Raw genomic sequence first — 17,793 nt, 5'->3', positions numbered from 1 at the left:
CAAATAATATTTTTAGTACCTACCATGGCAGGTACCGATTAAAGATGGCGAAAATTAATAGTGCACCTGAGGACTTGGTAATAATTCAGACATATTTCCCACCATCGGCTCATAATTTGGAAGAAGTGGAGACTATGTATGAGGTTACAGAAGTACTATTAAAACAAACTAAAGAAAAAGATAATGTCGCTATAATGGGCAATTTTAATGCAATAGTGGGATTTCGTACAGGCAACAAGACAGTAGGAAATTTTGGTATGGGGGAAAGAAATGCAAGAGGTGAAACTTCGGTAGATTCCTGCAGTAAAAATGATATGGTTATTACAAACACGTTATTTGAAGTTCCTCTTAGAAGAGGTACACGTGGAAGTCGCCTGACAAAAGACGATTTCAGTTAAGGGCTTAAAGTCAGATTAGAACAAAATACGGAAGAGGAAAAGAGAAATGGACCAAAAGCTTTGCTGAAGAGATAGAAGAAAGTATGGAAAAGGGAAAAGAGGATCAAATATATAAGAAAATCAGTGCCCTTCACTACAAAATTGGAACTAAATCTCCAGTAGTAAAAAATAAAGAAGGAATATTACTGGTAGACAACGATAAGATATGTGCTCGCTGGAAACAATACATGGAAGAACTGTACGGTGATTAGGACTTCAAGAATGAAAATAATCAAATTGAAGACATCAATGAGTGTGGAAGAGAAATGCAATGTCCTCCAATCATGAGACATGAATTTTAACATGCCATTCGGGGTTTGAATGTAGGAAAACAATCGGTGTTGATGATATCCCTGGAGAATTACGGAAACATTTAGGTATCAACATAAAGACCAATTATTCAGAGTAATAACTGAATGCTACGAAAGATGAATCGTGGCAGAAGATTTCACACAATGCAGAGCCATTAATATACAGAAAATAGGAAGGGCAGGTGACCGCATCTATTATAGGACACTTTCAGTATTAACACATGGCTCCAAGATACACATTCATATGGTCAAGAGAAGAATAAACAGGAGGTAAGTATGTTGGAGAAGACCAATTTGGATTTAGAGAAGGCAGAGGAGCAAGAGAATCAATTCTGGCCTTACGCATGTTAGTGGAGAGAAGGATTGAAATGAATAGAACAACTTGTCTTACCTTCATTGACTTAGAAAATGCCTTTGACAATGTGAACTGGGAACTACTGTCTAGAACTATGAGCAAAATAGGACTGGACTGAAAGGATATAAGGGTGTTTAATCAACTGTATCTGAACCAAAGCACAAAAATAATCATCAAGCAGGCAGAAGAAAAGCCAGTATTAGAGAAGGAGTTAGACTACACTGGCCGCAGAAAAATCTAACTGACTTGGAGGAAAATTTCTCCTCCAAGCCAGAGGACGAACCCTTTTCACTGCTAAGTTGGAATAAAATGAATGTAGAATCTAATAAAAGTGAAGAGGGAGAAGCTTTTCTTAAGAAACGGCTCTTTTCAGCGTTGAAGTTTGAGTTATTTAGTGAATTGTGGTGTTATAATTTGGAATAGGCCTAATTATCATTCTAGCCCAGGTCATACTACTACTACTGCTACTACTACTACTACTAATAATAAACAAGCCTCTGCCTTAGGCCTAAGTGTGCAACTGCTCAATCAAAACAGCGCGTCATAGTAGAAATCGAACAGGTGGAATACTATGTTGAACCAGTGTGTTACGTATCAGCAGTATCAGAAAATGGATGAACCAAAGGAATAGCATGCTAAACGAGAAAGATTTCAAACTACCCAGCTATTTCCAGCCGATATTCAGTCAGTCTGTTATACTCGGTTCACAGTAGTAATCCCATCTATCGGATATGAGTGGCAGCATAAGGGACAAAGAACATCACAAAAAACAATGGTCAATGAAATTATATTGCTGATCAATGTTATGCGCTTTCCACATTTTAGGCTTTCACATTTAGTTTTCTTCCGACTCTGAAATACCACTGTTATCACGGTCGGTACGGTAAAACTGAATGAAACATAAAAGATCGGAAATTGTACTCTCTATAATATTTGTTACGTAGTACTTTTCGACAGCACCAATAACACAGGTATTTAAAAATTAAATTTTAGGCACCTCCCCGTAGAATACATTTTCATCCAGCTTAGCCTCTAGTTTTTTTATTCCCAACTCTAAATACCGATTTTCATTAAATTCTGCTATCCCAATTTCTCGTGGCTCGGCGTTGATATGGATTCAGTAAAAAAATACAAATTCATTAATATTTCTGTTATCACAGCTGGTACGGTAAAAATGTATGACAGAAATGATCGGAAATTTAATTCTATGAAACTTTAGTTATGTAGCATTTATCGATAGGACCAATAATAATATAAATATTTGAGAATTAAGTTTTGGGCCAACCCCTAAACTATCATTACTTTCACTCAGCGTGAATAAAATTATTTATAGCCTAGATTGTAGTGACTCATCCACGGACTTCTCGTGATGCGTGTACATACATACATACATACATACTGTACCAGTAAAAGAGCCCGACTCTCAGATTAAATTTTTAAAGGGGCACGAAATAGAGATCTCAGGGTGAAAAACTGGATTAATTGTAGCTAGGGCTCGGTACAGGAGGTAGGGTCCTATCTACAGAAAAACTTTGACCCTGATTGTATAAGATTTTATTCAAATAAGTCATGAGTTTGCACATCACCTCTAAGTAGAAATGGACTGTCTTCCTCGTATTCCAATAGTATGGCTTGGGTTCTCCAGCTCACCAAGCCAAGCTGGTTGAAGCACGTTCCAGAAGACTCCAGGGATTCCAGGGACTCCAGATACTTCTGACAGAGGCCGTTGGACTGTCTGGATTGACGGCGAGTAGAGATGTCTCGAACTCTGAGGCCCGGGTTGAACCCCGATGATCCAGGCGATGTTGTAGATAGTCACGTACTACCTCAGTCCAATGAGACTGAGAGGATTGATGTTCCCAAAGTCACTAGTAGCACTGAGTCCATGAACACCTTGGATGATCAACTTATAAGCAGGGATCTTGATAATTGTACATCAAGACTTCCAACACTCCTAAAATGACATGAGTGGTATTAATAATTTTAGAGTTCATCACTAGGAAAATCTTCGTCTCTGAATAACGTTTGGCAACGAAAAATACAAGTCCCTTCTTGTGAAATTATAGTTAAAATCAAAGTTCATTACTGGCGAAGGTGCAAGTCTTTGCCTAAACTCGAACGAAAAAACATAAGTCCATTCACTTGGAAGTCTGAATATATTTAAAGTTAATCACTGGTGAAACTCATAAAGTCTTTGAGTGACCACTGACGAAAACACAAGTCCATTCACATAAATACATTCGCTGACGAAATTTATAAGTCTCTTAAACCAACACTGGCAAATGTACAAGTCTTTGAGTAAATGCAAGTGAAATCCTGACTTTGTTCAAAGTCGTTGGGAAGTTAAAATTCATCACTAGCAATGTTAATCAATCACTGTCTATTAGAAGAATGAGTTCCTTAACAGTTGCAAATATTCCACGTAAAAAACACAAGTCCATTTTACGAACACTTAGAAAAGTTCCCATCTCGAATACGCGTGAATAATACAAGTCCATTCAATGAACACGTAGAAAAGTTCTGGTCTCGAACTCATGAAAATAATACAAGTCCATTCAGTGAACACTTAGAAAAATTTCAGCTTCGAAGATGCGTGAATAATACAAGCCCATTCAGTGAACACTTAGAAGAATTCGGGTCTCGAACCCATGTAAATAATATAAGTCCATTCAGTTAATACTTGGAAAAATTCCAACTTCGAAGACACGTAAATAATATTCAGTGAACACTTAGAAAAATTCGGGTCTCGAACCCATGGAAATAATACAAGTCCATTTCCTGAACACTTAGAAAACACTCGAAGTTTTATGAGTCCACTTTATCAAACTTGGAAGAATCGTCTTCCCACACTTGTACAATGACAGAGTTCCACGATGATAGTAGCAGCAGGAGTGTCCTCGCTGACTACTCAGCTGAGACTGTGTGTATAAGCTACAGTAGGTCCCCTTTTTATTCAATCCGGGATGTCTACGTCATAATACTGTTTGATTGAATATCTCCCGAATCCCTCGATGGATTTGCTTGAAACTCGTGCATTGGGACGTTTAGGTGATCCCAAACAAGATGACATATCGCTCGACTCGCTAGCACAATTATTATGGGATTTCCAAATTTTCTCCATCGAATTCTCTAGAACAAGTGACGTGGAATCCAGAAAATACCAGTCAAGGCTGGCAACACGTGTTGAGACGAGCGGGCGGCCTAGCTAGCCCCTGTGGCTACGTCACAGCTCACAGTCGTCATACACTTCGCTAGCTGGTCCTCGCTGCTTGTAAACAAACCATCCGCGCTCGGAACATTACGCGTGGTAAATAAACGAAACTTATGCTCAAAAAATACTTATGTACAGGTCGTAACCGGTACAATACATACATACATACATACATACATACATACATACATACATACATACATACATACATACATACATACATACATACATACATACATACATACATACATATATGCATTCCTACCTTCACGAACGTCAACAATGTGTGAAAGATAATAATATAATCGTTCCCTCGTGGCGTCACGTGAATAGAGGAGTCCCTCAAAGCTCTGTACTCGGACCTTTTCTTATCGCACTCTTTGTGAATGGCGTATCATCGATTTTAAGACATTGCAAATACTGCATGTACGCTGACGACCTTCAACTCTACACAGACTGTACAGCGCAAGACCTTCAGGAAAGTATAGACTTAATAAACATTGACTTACAGACTGTTAGTGAATGGTCTGCTGCCAACGGCCTTCAAGTGAATCCTACAAAGTCACAAGTAATCTTTCTAGGCTATCAACATCAAATGGCAAGTATTAATAAACTTCCATTGCCGAGAGTAATCCTTCAGAATGTTGCAATTCCTTTTGTACCACAAGTGAAGAACCTCAGCGTTATCATGGACGAACGCATGATTTGGTCTGAACATATCTTACATATCTGCCAAGAGGTTTTATCTGCTCTTCATTCTTTATATAAATATTTATTTCCAATAAAACTGCCTGGATCTATAAAACGTTGTCCAGCCAAGTCTTATCTATTACTACACAGCCTGGAGCCTTAAGAAGTATTCCAGCCAGGTCATATCTACAGCTAAAAAGCCTGGAGCCATGTTAAGTATTCCAGCCAGGTCATATCTATTTCTACACTGGCTGGAACCGTAAGAAGTAGTCCAACCTGATCATATCTACTGCTACACGGAGCCGTAAGAAGTAGTCCAGTCAGGTCATATCTACATCTACGCTGCTTCGAGCCATAAGCCAGGTGATATATAGTGCTACACTGCCTAGAACTGTAAGAAGTAGTCCAGCCAGGTCATATCTACATCTACACTGCTTCGAGCCATAAGCCAGGTGATATATAGTGCTACACTGCCTAGAACTGTAAGAAGTAGTCCAGCCAGGTCATATCTACATCTACGCTGCTTCGAGCCATAAGCCAGGTGATATATAGTGCTACACTGCCTAGAACTGTAAGAAGTAGTCCAGCCAGGCTATATCTACTGCTAAACTGCCTGGAATGATAACAAGTACTCCCTGTATCTGTAATTTGCTGTTGATTTCCTCCACTCCTAACTTCTAAAATTGGTATTTCCTGTGTTAAGGAGATATTATCGAGGACTTAGAGTACGTCTCCAGTCTTCTTGGTGAGCTTAAATATTTCACAGCTACGCAGAGCAACCGAACACCAAATGCTATTTAATGCTTAAAAGTTAATTCTCGACACAGTTACGAGTTACCTCGCAACATTGGTCATAAGACTTCAGAAGCGTCGTTGTTGGACATGTTGTAAAATTTTACAGCAGGAGGATGATGCCCAGAAAACCCGACAACTCGTGCTTTATAAACACACGAACAATACACTGAATAAAATGACTCTGCGATTTTCAGAGTAATGTCTCAGAATAAGGAACAAACAACATGTCTCCAATTACCACTCTATGCTACGGCGAAACGTCGAATAAAACACCAATCATCGTTGTGTGTTGTGGTAGATGGGCATAATGGCATTTCATGTGACGTGCGAAAAAATAAAAAATAATCACGAGTGTGATGAGGCAGGATTGTTCCAAATGCGTGCTCCATATCCACCTTGGAATTACAGTGGATTGTCAACTAAGTGTAAGGTCTATGTCTAAGGTTTGCGATCTTCGTTACAGGTTGACACGCGGCGATTGACATCGACGGAGAACCAATGGGAATTAGCCGTGAATGTCCACCAAGAAAGAAGATCATGTGATAGCAGTGAAATTGAGCAGCTTGTTTCGGTGACTACTGTACATCGACCAGTACACGGTAAGTTTCTGATCGTTGTAATGAAACTCTCATACACACTCGGTATCCCTTAACTCAAAGAAGTAGGACCCCAGTGTTTGTGGGCGGCTATCAGCTAGGGGGCGCGCTTGTGTTAGTCTCCTACCTGTTCGATATAGGAGACTGGACAACGCGTTCTGATATTCCGGAGAGGATTGGAATTAATTACAGGGAGCGAAGAATAATAGAAACTGTACTGGTCAGAATAATGGAAGCAACAATCCGCCAGCGAGCGGGCAGGTGTGTAGTCTGCCTCTCTTACATCTTAATGTGTATATAGCGCAGGCAATAGTAGTCATTGTTCTGGAGGAAATCAAAGAAATACTAAATAAGAGCAGTGGAATGTAGTAGATAAAGTCAGGTGAAACAGGTGATATTTGACTAGGAATTGTACTGATTAAGGAGGTGGAGGAATTTGGGGAACTAGGAAGTAGAATAACCAATGACAGGAGAAGCTAGCAGGACGAAACCTTCTACTCACCATGAATATACTATCCAGGCCGTCGTTTGTGGAAGTATTTGTCTGAAACGAGAGACTGCATGGGATAGCAACATGCTAAGCAGAGAAAGTGAGTAGAGGCCTTTGAAATGTGGGGTTACAGAAGAATGCTTAAGGCAAGTAATGGAAACTCGTGTCCTTGCCTTGAGGGCGTGCAGTTTCTTCCAGCCGCACTCTCAATGGAGGTGAGCGTATTTAACTACATACTTGTCGTCCTGCCAACATTAAGTTTCTCAAAGCAGTGGGTATAAAAGGGTGGACACATTTGAATTGCAAGTAATTGCGCTAACCGTTACACTACGGAGCTTAAGACGAGATTGGACGATCATAGCACAAACGAAGAGCAGGTGACTGGACGGCGATATGGGATAAGCTTAGGGTTTCGACGGAGAACAGGAACAATGTACAGGATGCGATGGGAGGGGAAGTTCCGAACGACAGGTACGCTAACTTTTTCAGGGGAAGGAAACTGAGGGAAAAGGGATCAAGACAAGGGGAATTTTCACTAGGGCATCCGTGAGGCACCGCTGGTAAAACACAGAGGGGAAGAGGGGGAAGTGAAAGTGTTACAGGAAGTAGGGAGATCAGAGAAAAGGGAAACGTAGAGTAGAGGGCGTGAAACAGGATCAATAGAAGGAGAAAATGGAGGATGAAGTAGGATCTGCGAACAGCAAAGAAGAATAGGGAGAGTAGTAAGGGAGGGGATCTAATGACGTGGATGGGGTCGAGGCTCTGGTCATTCAGGACTCTTTAGTTAGGCTCAGGAGAAGTGCGTGGAGGAAAGGGAACCAAGGTAGAGGAGTTACGTTAAGTCAGAAGTTGACGAAAGAGGAGTGTAAGGATTGTGTGGTAGTTTCAATGCTGGTACGAACAACGTACGACAAGCAGGAATAACTACCAACACAGAGTGGGATCTTGTTATGAAGTTGAAGGGAGATAGGATTATGATTATTTGGATACATTTTAGGAGGGATATTGAATGAACGGGTACTTTAGATGAAACTAAGGAGTAGGTATGTGTGAGACTGGGAGTGAGGTTTGTAGCTCATGTGTGTGTGTAAGTTAGGGGTTTGCTTATAAGAGATATATTGAGGACTAGGCAGCTGACGTGAGTGAACAGGGACATGGCAGTTGTAAGGAGAAGGATATAATGAAGTAACGCAGTATATATTTGTTTATCAGATGTTATATAAGGAGTTGGATCGTGTCTATGAAGTGACATAATGATGCGGAAATTTCTTCCGGAATTGGAGGGTTTATTGTTCAGATAGGATGCAATGGATACGAGGGGGAGTATTTATACGGATGAAAGAAGAATGTGTTATCTATTAAAAAGTTAAACTTGAAGAACGTGTTCAGAAAGCGATATATTCGGGGTGTAGGCCTACTGACATGGATGGCTTGATGCACACGAGAAAGTATTTGATCAGATGTGGATAACGACAGAGAGAATAATGTGATTGTAGCGAAAATGATAGTATGTACATTAATTGCAATTCACAGAGAGAGGTGGACCTCCATTGGTCTCTTGGTCTAGCGGGTCCTTCAGTTTCCTGTCCGTTGTGGCTCTTGCCTTCCTTTTGGCGGCAGCTGCGTTCGTTTTTTTTCCTTTGTGGTTAAAAATGAGCGAGGAGTGTTGCTCTGATGGCGAGCTGCAAGAAACAAACTGGCATATTGTTATCCCTTCGTCCCTGAACTTCTATACCCAGAAGTTTGAAATGAGCAGAGACCTTATTCTCATCTCATGTAAGACCACTCTACCGGAATTAAACGTCTTGAGTAAGATTTATTATTTCCTTTCACTTTAAGCTGTCCCTGACTTTCAAACAACGAGGAAGGTTTTAATATGGTACTCGGGCTGTATCAAAAATTTTAAATTCCTTTGAAGGTTGAAAATCTAAGAATGTTTCCTGTTTTTAGCATTTTGGGTATCCGTAAGCCACACTAAGTTGTGGGAGAGCCTTACATCTCACTGCTCGGTGAATGCTGGGATGGTACCTATTTGTCAGGGTTCCCTCACCAAGTGTCCGATCATACGGTGATCGTCTCACTACTGCAGAACAGGGAGAGCAGACCACATGTTGTTAGCTGTGTTCCAAACAGAATGGTTCACATGTGACTCTCCTACGGGAGTTTCCAGTGAAGACTTCCAATACACGCCACCACCAGCGAACCATGTCCTATTGGTTACAGACATTTCCTCAGCTCAGGACTCGGAAATTTATGTTCCCATTTTCTTTCAGGTCAGACCGAATATAAATTTTTTTTATTTTATACTCATAACTTATTTACGTGGCATCAGTTATAAATGAGACGATTTAGAGCTTTCTGTAAAACCAAGGTTACTCTCGGTAAAACTGACAGCTGGAATGAATGCCCTGAGTGAAGGAGACCTAAGATGTAATATTCCCGTTGCTGTATAACCAAGCTTTGAAAATACAGCAATATGTAGTGATATAAACTGAAATTACCTTCATTAGTAATCAAATAAACCTTATAGGTTTTAAGCTTGTCATTCTGTGTAGAAGGATCTAAGTTAAAATGTAACCTTCTTTCACCTTCAAGAATGATAAAACAAACCAAATACACCGATCTGGAGCAGCATTATCATAAAGAGTAATGTTCCACACAATAACAACAAACCTTTAAAAGACGGGAGAAGCACATACTTTTACCAAAACTTGGTACAGACGTGTTTTTATACATAACTGTATTTTGAAGCAGACATTGCTGTGACCGTGAAATAATTATGTCCGGATTTTACTTACAGAGACTCTGATAGATTTTCGGGATTTTTGTTTACCAGAAATTAATTATTTCGTGAGTTTTTTGTTCCAGGTACTTCTACGAATACTACACCAGCTATAGATACTACATCCAAACCTACTACTACTACTACACCCACTACAACTACAACAACTACTACTAAACCAAAGTCATGCCCTCATTCAGGTGAGTTAAGCAGATTATCCGTGAATGGTGTAAGAGGGACCTACGCTCTCCTTGTAGTAAAGAGAATATGATAAACTTGCTGTAGGAAGAGAAACGAGAGTGAAGGCGAGACCCGGTGAGTGTTCCATAGCTGAGCGACGTATCGTAGCCCCACACGCGAACCGGTGTTACTATCACGTGGAAACAACTGTAGGATTGTATTATACAGGTCATGGGTTCGAAATCCCCCAAGGTGATTCCGTGGCTCCTTAATTATGCACGACACAAAAATCTGGGTGTGTACATATAGTACCTTTTACACGTTTATGGCACTTTCCTAGGGTGACGTTATCTGAGTTTGTGTCATGTTGTGTGGGAGGAAAGCAAACAAGAAACTACCCCATAGGAACCACCAGGGATCCACACTTCCTTACTTCTAGTTTCCAAGTTAAATGCAATACGTCCACAACCTAGCAAACAGCCCCATGATGTGCTGAACTCTGGATGTATGCTCGTCTCCCTCCTCAGCTTCTAGATGATGTAAGGGAGCTGCTAACTCCACGTATTTATTTACTAGCACTCGAACAGCAGATTGCAATGGAATACTCCAAGACTCAGTTCACATAACGGTGCTGAATGTGGTAAGTAATGGGAACTCGTGTCCTTGCTTTTCTTTCCAGCAGCACTCACAATGGAGGTGAGCATATTTAACTAGATATCGGCAGTCCTGCCAACATTACATTTCTCAAAGCAGTGGGAAGAAAGCATGGGCACACTTGAACCGCTACACTACGGAGTTAACCCGGACAGAATGTGAACTGCGGTACAGTTCAACACTCTGACTGAAAAATCATGAAACCCGTTGTTAATGATGTCTCCCTTTTTGCTGCGCTATCAAAAAAGTAAAATGACTGCTTTGTTCCTTCTGTAACGTCTCCGCGATGTGATATGGACGCAGCACCTCACAGGACTGCAACTAAGTATCACCTCTGCTATTATCCGTTGTAAGATGAATTTGTATGTAAACGAATCGATCAAAACTTCTAATTCCTACAACTTCCCTTACATCACATTTTTAGTGAACATAACGTTAACGGAGATAACTGCTTAGATCTCGCTAAGAAGAGTTACTCTATGTAAAAACATGCACCCTACCACAGAACCCTGAATGGTTACACACCAGTGACGTATGTCCCTCCATCTTCCAATCTGAAGGACATAAACATAAAGATGATCAATATTACGTATGAAAGGAATAATTATCAAGACATTTTTCTGAAATATTAAATCAAGAGACACGTGAATCTTGTAAAGAATTTTTTTATATAGAAAACTTGCTGAAGTTTGAATTACAGGTCATCTCTCTGTCAGTTATTCCATTCTTCCCTCGCGGTTCCTTGGGCACGTGGAGAACATGTGGAAGCTCTTTATAGACCTTGAGGTAGACAGTGGTCAAGCAGAAGTTCTCCATTTATCTCTTGCGCTCGGTAACTCTCATTACTTTACTTGGTACAACTGCAGATGCCTTTCCGATGAGTGGCACAATATGTGCGCGTTCAGGACGTTCTAAGACGATATGACTTGGCCTTTGTTTTCTTTCACAGTATTCTCATAATTCGTCCTGAGAACGGCGGTTCTTCCAAAGTGTGGATGCCGTTGATCAGTGCTGATGTTCTCAGATTTACTGACTGTCATATGTGCTCCTGTTTTGTGTGAGTGCTCGTTTGTTCTACACTAATGTATAACATGGACCTCGCAGGCCAACACAAAACAGCTGCATTTTGTGACTAATCAAGGCGTAATGAGGTAGAAATACTGATAATTGCAGTGTTGCCAACCGCTGAGATTTAACTTTTAAAATATTGCAAAATAATGTCTCGTGTAATTTAACCAAAGTTGTACAAATGATGAAGTTAGTAATATGTCGTTCACTCTTAAGAAATACAATGTGGACCATATTCTAGTGATTGTATTCCTCGCAACTATTGGAAATACAGTACATAGTAGAAACTTTTCAGTTGGAGAAAAGCCCCCTCTAGTGAATGATTAATGTAGATTTAGGCGGCTCCAGAGTTATTAATAGTGAGCAAATTGAGGTGGCAAAAAAACAGGGGAAATGCAACGAAATTCAAGAGGTAGTCATTAATACATAGTGCGTCTTGAGTTATGTCTTACTGCGCTTGAAGACACTGCCGCATGTTTCGTACACATAACCGATCATCTTCAGGTAGCCATTTAGAGCAGTGGGAGGAGGCTGTCCGAGGAAAGGACATATATCCGACTCATAATCTGTTTTTATGTGTAATATCAATTTTTAGCATTACTTCTTGGTAAAAGTAAAGTAATTTACGGAGATCGATGAAATTTCTCCCGAGGACAGTTAGGAAACGTAACTCTCCAGAGAAGGAGCAATCCACGCGGACAGATGTCACTATAAAAATCCCGAATCTGAACATAAGTCAACAAGAATAGGAAATAATTATATTCTATACAATGTTAAAGAAATATCAACTGAAAGTTAAGAATGGAATGCATTGCCTTGGATTCTCAAAACAAAATCTCCCAGTGGTTTTCGGCACCGCTTAATCATCACGACTTACCGCCACTTAGCCTACCAAAGCTCATTTGAGTGAAGGGCCTTAAATGATCGTGCTACTGCTGCCATAGTGCAATGTTTGAGTGGAAGAAGGAGCATGGACGTTGATATTACACGAGCTAAAGCTTACAGAAGGAAGTATGTTTAGCTGTGAATCGTTACAAGTGAAGGTTTTCTTACTAGGAAGCATTTATCTCAGAAAAATGAAGATCAGTTGGCATATCATGGTCTGGCTTCATGTTTGTTCCCTGTGTGTTCAGCTGGATCCAGCCCAAAGCAATGCGTGCTGGAATGAACGTCACCCCTGGTGATATAATTGCAAACATTCTAATTCATATCATCATACAATTAGAGCAGGCGGGTGTAGGAATCATTGGTTTCAAGTCACATGGTAGCCAGTAGAATAAAACGTTATGGAAATCGTTAGCAATATCCGGCAACATAAAGAATCTAATATGTCCAATTTCCAGTCCAAGTTACTCAGCAGAAAACTGGGCACTTTCAGACGCGCCACACATATTTAAGTATCCATGACCAAGTACAGGAAATACGACGGTGATTTCCTTGATTATTAATTTTTCACACCTCCAGAATACGAAGAGAGACGGCTGTTTCCAAGTCAGCTAAATCATTTCGAAAATACTCCGAACGATCCAGCTCCGGAAATGAGCTGCACAAATCAGTTTATCACGTAGATAGAAGCACTGGTCCGCCTGCTGGGCAAGATGCTTAAGGCGTCCCGTTGGTCGAAACAATTTTCACCATCACAATGTTGGCCAGCCGGGTGGGAGAGGTGCTGGTGGATTGCGTACAAAAGCCTGGATTCATTACAAACCTCACCACATTGCTCATTTAGAGTGAGGGCGAAGTTGAGCCATGAGCAAATCGCTTGCTGCTTTATGAGCGAAGTAGGCTGCATGTCGGCACCGCGTTTCACCCTCTCCTTTTCCGCTATCGTACCTCACGTCCTTCACTTCAGCTCATCAACTCCTCTTCTGTACGCTACAGTGTCTCCTGATCATATCATGCATCGAAGAGTACGACAAATAATGAAGCATCGTCATTTTCATTCGTAGGATGGTCTAAAATATAAACGTGTGATGTTCTATCTGCCCACAGGTTACCGACTGTTTGAAGCTTTCAACTGTTATAAGACGCATCGTGAAGAAAAGAGCTGGAGTGACGCCAGGGAGCAGTGCAAGAGAGACGGAGGCGATCTCATGGTATTGGAAAGTGAACGGGAGAGAAGAGAGGTGGTCCCTACAATGTTCGAGAGTCTGATCTGGAGCCCCTGGATGGGAGTTTACAAGCCCGAAGGTGAAGATCGTTGGGTGTCTGTGAAAGGTGAGTTCTCTCTAGCTCTCTTCTCCTCATGAATTACCGAATGTCGGACGGAAGACATTTGTCATATTAAACAACAGAAGCCGACATTTAGCGATGTCACTGGCTGACGACCACACTGTATTGCCTATAATCAGGGGAGGAATGAAGAAGTCCTGCCCTCAGTAGCCCAAGCGGTAGGTCGCTGGCGTTCTGAGCCCAACTTGGCAGGTTCGATCCTCGCTCAGTTCGGTGGTATGTCAGTCTCGTGACGGTAGATTTACTGGCACATAAAATAAACCCTGATGGATAAAATTCCGGCACGTTGGCGTCTCCCAAACCATACGAATGTAGTTACTGGAACATAAAGTGATTAATATTACTTATGTCTAAATGAAGGGAAAGAGTCGTAAAGTGAGGGTATGAGGACATTCATCTGTAGGAGGGAGACGTTAATCCTTGAGCAGACCTCTCGGTGTTCTTTGACAGGAGTAGGCTATGTGCTGCATCAAGGCGTGCGTGTTTATCACGGACGTCAACTAGAGAGTAGGACACACTGGGGTCGTGGTAGGGACATCATCATTATAGACTGCTGTACCCTCGTTTGGTTCCACACCTCTTGCCTTTAAATAATTAGAAACTGAGTCCTGATCTCCTCTACTGCTCTTACCCTCGATGGCTGACTCCGTTATTCTCGCAGGTAACCCATCAGCCTCCATTCACCTCACGCGACCCCAACACCGGTGTACCGCTTCATCAATGGAGCTTATGCATCACGTAGCATTTATATTCTCATTCTGGGTACCTTCCTGTCATTGTTCCCACCCGGTGTTTCTAGACTTCATTCTCGTTATTGCAATGTATATTACAACTAACGTATGGACGAGATATCCTGAAAACAGACCGTTCCATACAAGAGCTCACTGCATTAATTTTGCTGCACCTTGCTTCCTGGGAGAAGTTCCAGTTTTGTATCTCCGACCTGACATTCAGTTCTCGGAACTTTCTTCCCCACTGACATGACTTTCTTCTTGGCAATAAAAAAAAGCAAAGACATCTCCGTACAGGCCACGAAGGCCCTGGGAGTGGTGGAAGGTAAAGGCTTCCACTATTCGTAACCTCGGCACTTGATGGGGTAGAGTTGTTAGCTCTACGCCCGGCCGCCTTTGCCCCCAAGAATTAACCTGGTACTAATTTTTGGTGTAGGATGAGTGAACCTCAGGGCCATATGCATCTCCGGAAGTAGAAATCTAATTTCCTAAATGTTACGACTTTCTGACGTGGATTCGAACCCACGTCCTTCCGGGCGAACCAAGTACGCCTTTACCGCCTCGGCCAGGGAGCCCCTTTATTCATGGTAATGCCAATATTAATGCCGGACTCACTGCACCTATTTTATTTTCCAAGAAATTAGACTGCAGGCTTTCAGCTCTGTCTGCCATTAACACCAAAATGCTTACGACATTTCAGCATCCCTGGCGCTTTATACCTTCCAGTAGATGATCCTTGTAAACTATGAACAACAACATTGAAGATTTCAGCCATATCCCACCCCTGTAAGTACCTTGAATCAAGAACTCGTTCTACCATCCACTTTCAATGTGAACATAAGTGATTTTTATTGCTCCCAATAATCTAGCTTAATCCCATATTCTCCCAGTGTGGCTGACATCCTTCCCTGAAGTACTCTCTCATATGCCTTCTCTAGATCTACGAAACATAAACAAAACTTGCTATTCATATCATAGCACTTTTTACTTATGTGACGAATACTGAAGACCTGACCATGAAAACCCCTCTGAGGTCTGAAACCACACTGGTCTCATCCAACACAGTATAAGACATTTATTGGTTTCTCCCTCCAAAAATACTAGTGAATACCTTGCCCGGTGCACGAAGGAATCACCATCATCAGTGTCGTTGAAGTACCTTGATGGTTCTAGCAGTTCTCTTGCTTACAAATAGGTACAATTACTGCTTTCGTCAAATCAGAAGGACCTTGACTAACTTTCCAGGCTCATCTTATTACTCTGTCAGCTTGGTTGTTCGCGACGTCAAGATGAATATTTCCTCTTATATTCCTTCCACCTGTACCATTATCTGTTCGGAAGTACTATGAGTTTACCAGATTAATCCAAAACATTACTTTTTTCCTTTTTCCCTCCGTAACCCACACGCTGCCCATCCCTTTTCAACACTTGTTAAAAGCATTTGATTTCCTCCTATCCCTTCCTCATTATCACCGCTTGCCGAAATATCATTATTTCCTAACTCTTCCTAACTCGCCCATTTCTACTTTATTTGTTATGATTTCCCCATTACTGTGGGTCGATAGATTAATATCGAATATAATTTCCTTCACCTCTTTGCTTCCAAAGAATCCTGCACTGTCAAAACTAATTGGAAATCCTTTACTCCCGGAGGTTTGCTTAAAATATTCTCAGGTCTGTAAATTATGTGAAGCAGGCTGCTCATCTACTTACACATAGTCCAAGTGAGAGTCTCTCCTCTGACAGGTTAGCGACCTACGGTTGATTGTATAGTCCTCGCCTCTTGAGCACAAGGAGGGCCATGACTCAGAACATGGCCGAGGTGCCCAATACTACTCCCGACTCAAGGAGGGCCATGACGCAGAATACAGTATGTCCGAGGTGCCCATTACTACTCCCGACTCAAGGAGGGCCATGACTCAGAATATGTCCGAGGTGCCCAATACTACTCTCGACTCAAGGAGGACCATGTCTCAGGATATATCCAAGGTGCCCAATACTACTCCCGACTCAAGGAGGGCCATGACGAAGAATACAGTATATCCAAGGTGCCCAATACTACTCTCGACTCAAGGAGGGCCATGACTCAGAATATGTCCGAGATGCTCAATACTACTCCCGACTCAAGGAGGAACATGACTCAGAATATGTCCGAGGTGCCCAATACTACTCCCGACTCAAGGAGGGCCATGACTCAGAATATGTCCGAGGTGCCCAATACTACTCTCGACTCAAGGAAGACCATGACTCAGAATATGTCCGAGGTGCTCAATACTACTCCCGACTCAAGGAGGGCCATGACTCAGAATATGTCCGAGGTGCCCAATACTACTCTCGACTCAAGGAGGGCCATGACTCAGAATATGTCCGAGGTGCCCAATACTACTCCGGACTCAAGGAGGGCCATGACTCAGAATATGTCCGAGGTGCCCAATACTACTCCCGACTCAAGGAGGACCATGACTCAGAATATGTCCGAGGTGCCCAATACTACTCCCGACTCAAGGAGGGCCATGACTCAGAATATGTCCGATGTGCCCAATACTACTCCCGACTCAAGGAGGGCCATGACTCAGAATATGTCCGAGGTGCCCAATACTACTCCCGATTCAAGGAGGACCATGACTCAGAATATGTCCGAGGTGCCCAATACTACTCCCGACTCAAGGAGGACCATGAGTCAGAATATGTCCGAGGTGCCCAATACTACTCTCGACTCAAGGAGGGCCATGACTCAGAGTATGTCCGAGGTGCCCAATACTACTCTCGACTCAAGGAGGACCATGTCTCAGGATATATCCAAGGTGCCCAATACTACTCCCGACTCAAGGAGGACCATGACTCAGAATATGTCCGAGGTGCCCAATACTACTCCCGACTCTGAGTACCACTAACTCGTCCCCTCAGTCGTTGCCCATAGTTCAAGTACTAGGACGTGACTGCAGTCACTCACACGACAACAGTACCCTGGGGTCATGGTTGGACACGAAAGAGGTTCAACAACGAAGCAGCCGTCAAAAACGCCTTCGAAATATCTCTCACCATCAGACGGTCGATCACCTGGGAAACGGGTGCGAATGCTCCTGCATCGCGTAGGAGAAGTGTATTGCCTTTAGTGATGCACATCCTATTTAATAAAATTTGCTCGTCATGGAGTTCTCGTTGTGAGAAATGTTACTACCAACTAGCAGGTACAGGGTGTTTCTTGATCACCAACACACTCATGTGCGACGATAAGTATTACAGGTAAAGCTCGTAGAC

The 17,793-nt window shown here is 42.0% G+C and overlaps 1 protein-coding gene across 1 annotated transcript in view; it reads left to right on the top strand.

Annotated features, from left to right (window-relative positions):
• Positions 1 to 17,793, top strand: part of LOC137503296 (hemolymph lipopolysaccharide-binding protein-like) — a 47,930-nt gene that overhangs the window by 21,748 nt on the left and 8,389 nt on the right. The window contains exons 3-5 of the mRNA XM_068230845.1: positions 6,263 to 6,398; positions 9,754 to 9,867; positions 13,562 to 13,786. Of these exons, the coding sequence (XP_068086946.1) occupies positions 6,263 to 6,398; positions 9,754 to 9,867; positions 13,562 to 13,786 (475 nt within the window). The remainder of the gene's footprint in view (positions 1 to 6,262; positions 6,399 to 9,753; positions 9,868 to 13,561; positions 13,787 to 17,793) is intronic.

The sequence above is a fragment of the Anabrus simplex genome, chromosome X (assembly GCF_040414725.1).
Source record: "Anabrus simplex isolate iqAnaSimp1 chromosome X, ASM4041472v1, whole genome shotgun sequence".
In the NCBI taxonomy this organism is placed as follows: Eukaryota; Metazoa; Arthropoda; class Insecta; order Orthoptera; family Tettigoniidae; genus Anabrus; species Anabrus simplex.
Note: the sequence above shows the minus strand (reverse complement) of the source record. Positions and strands in the feature narration are given on the sequence as shown.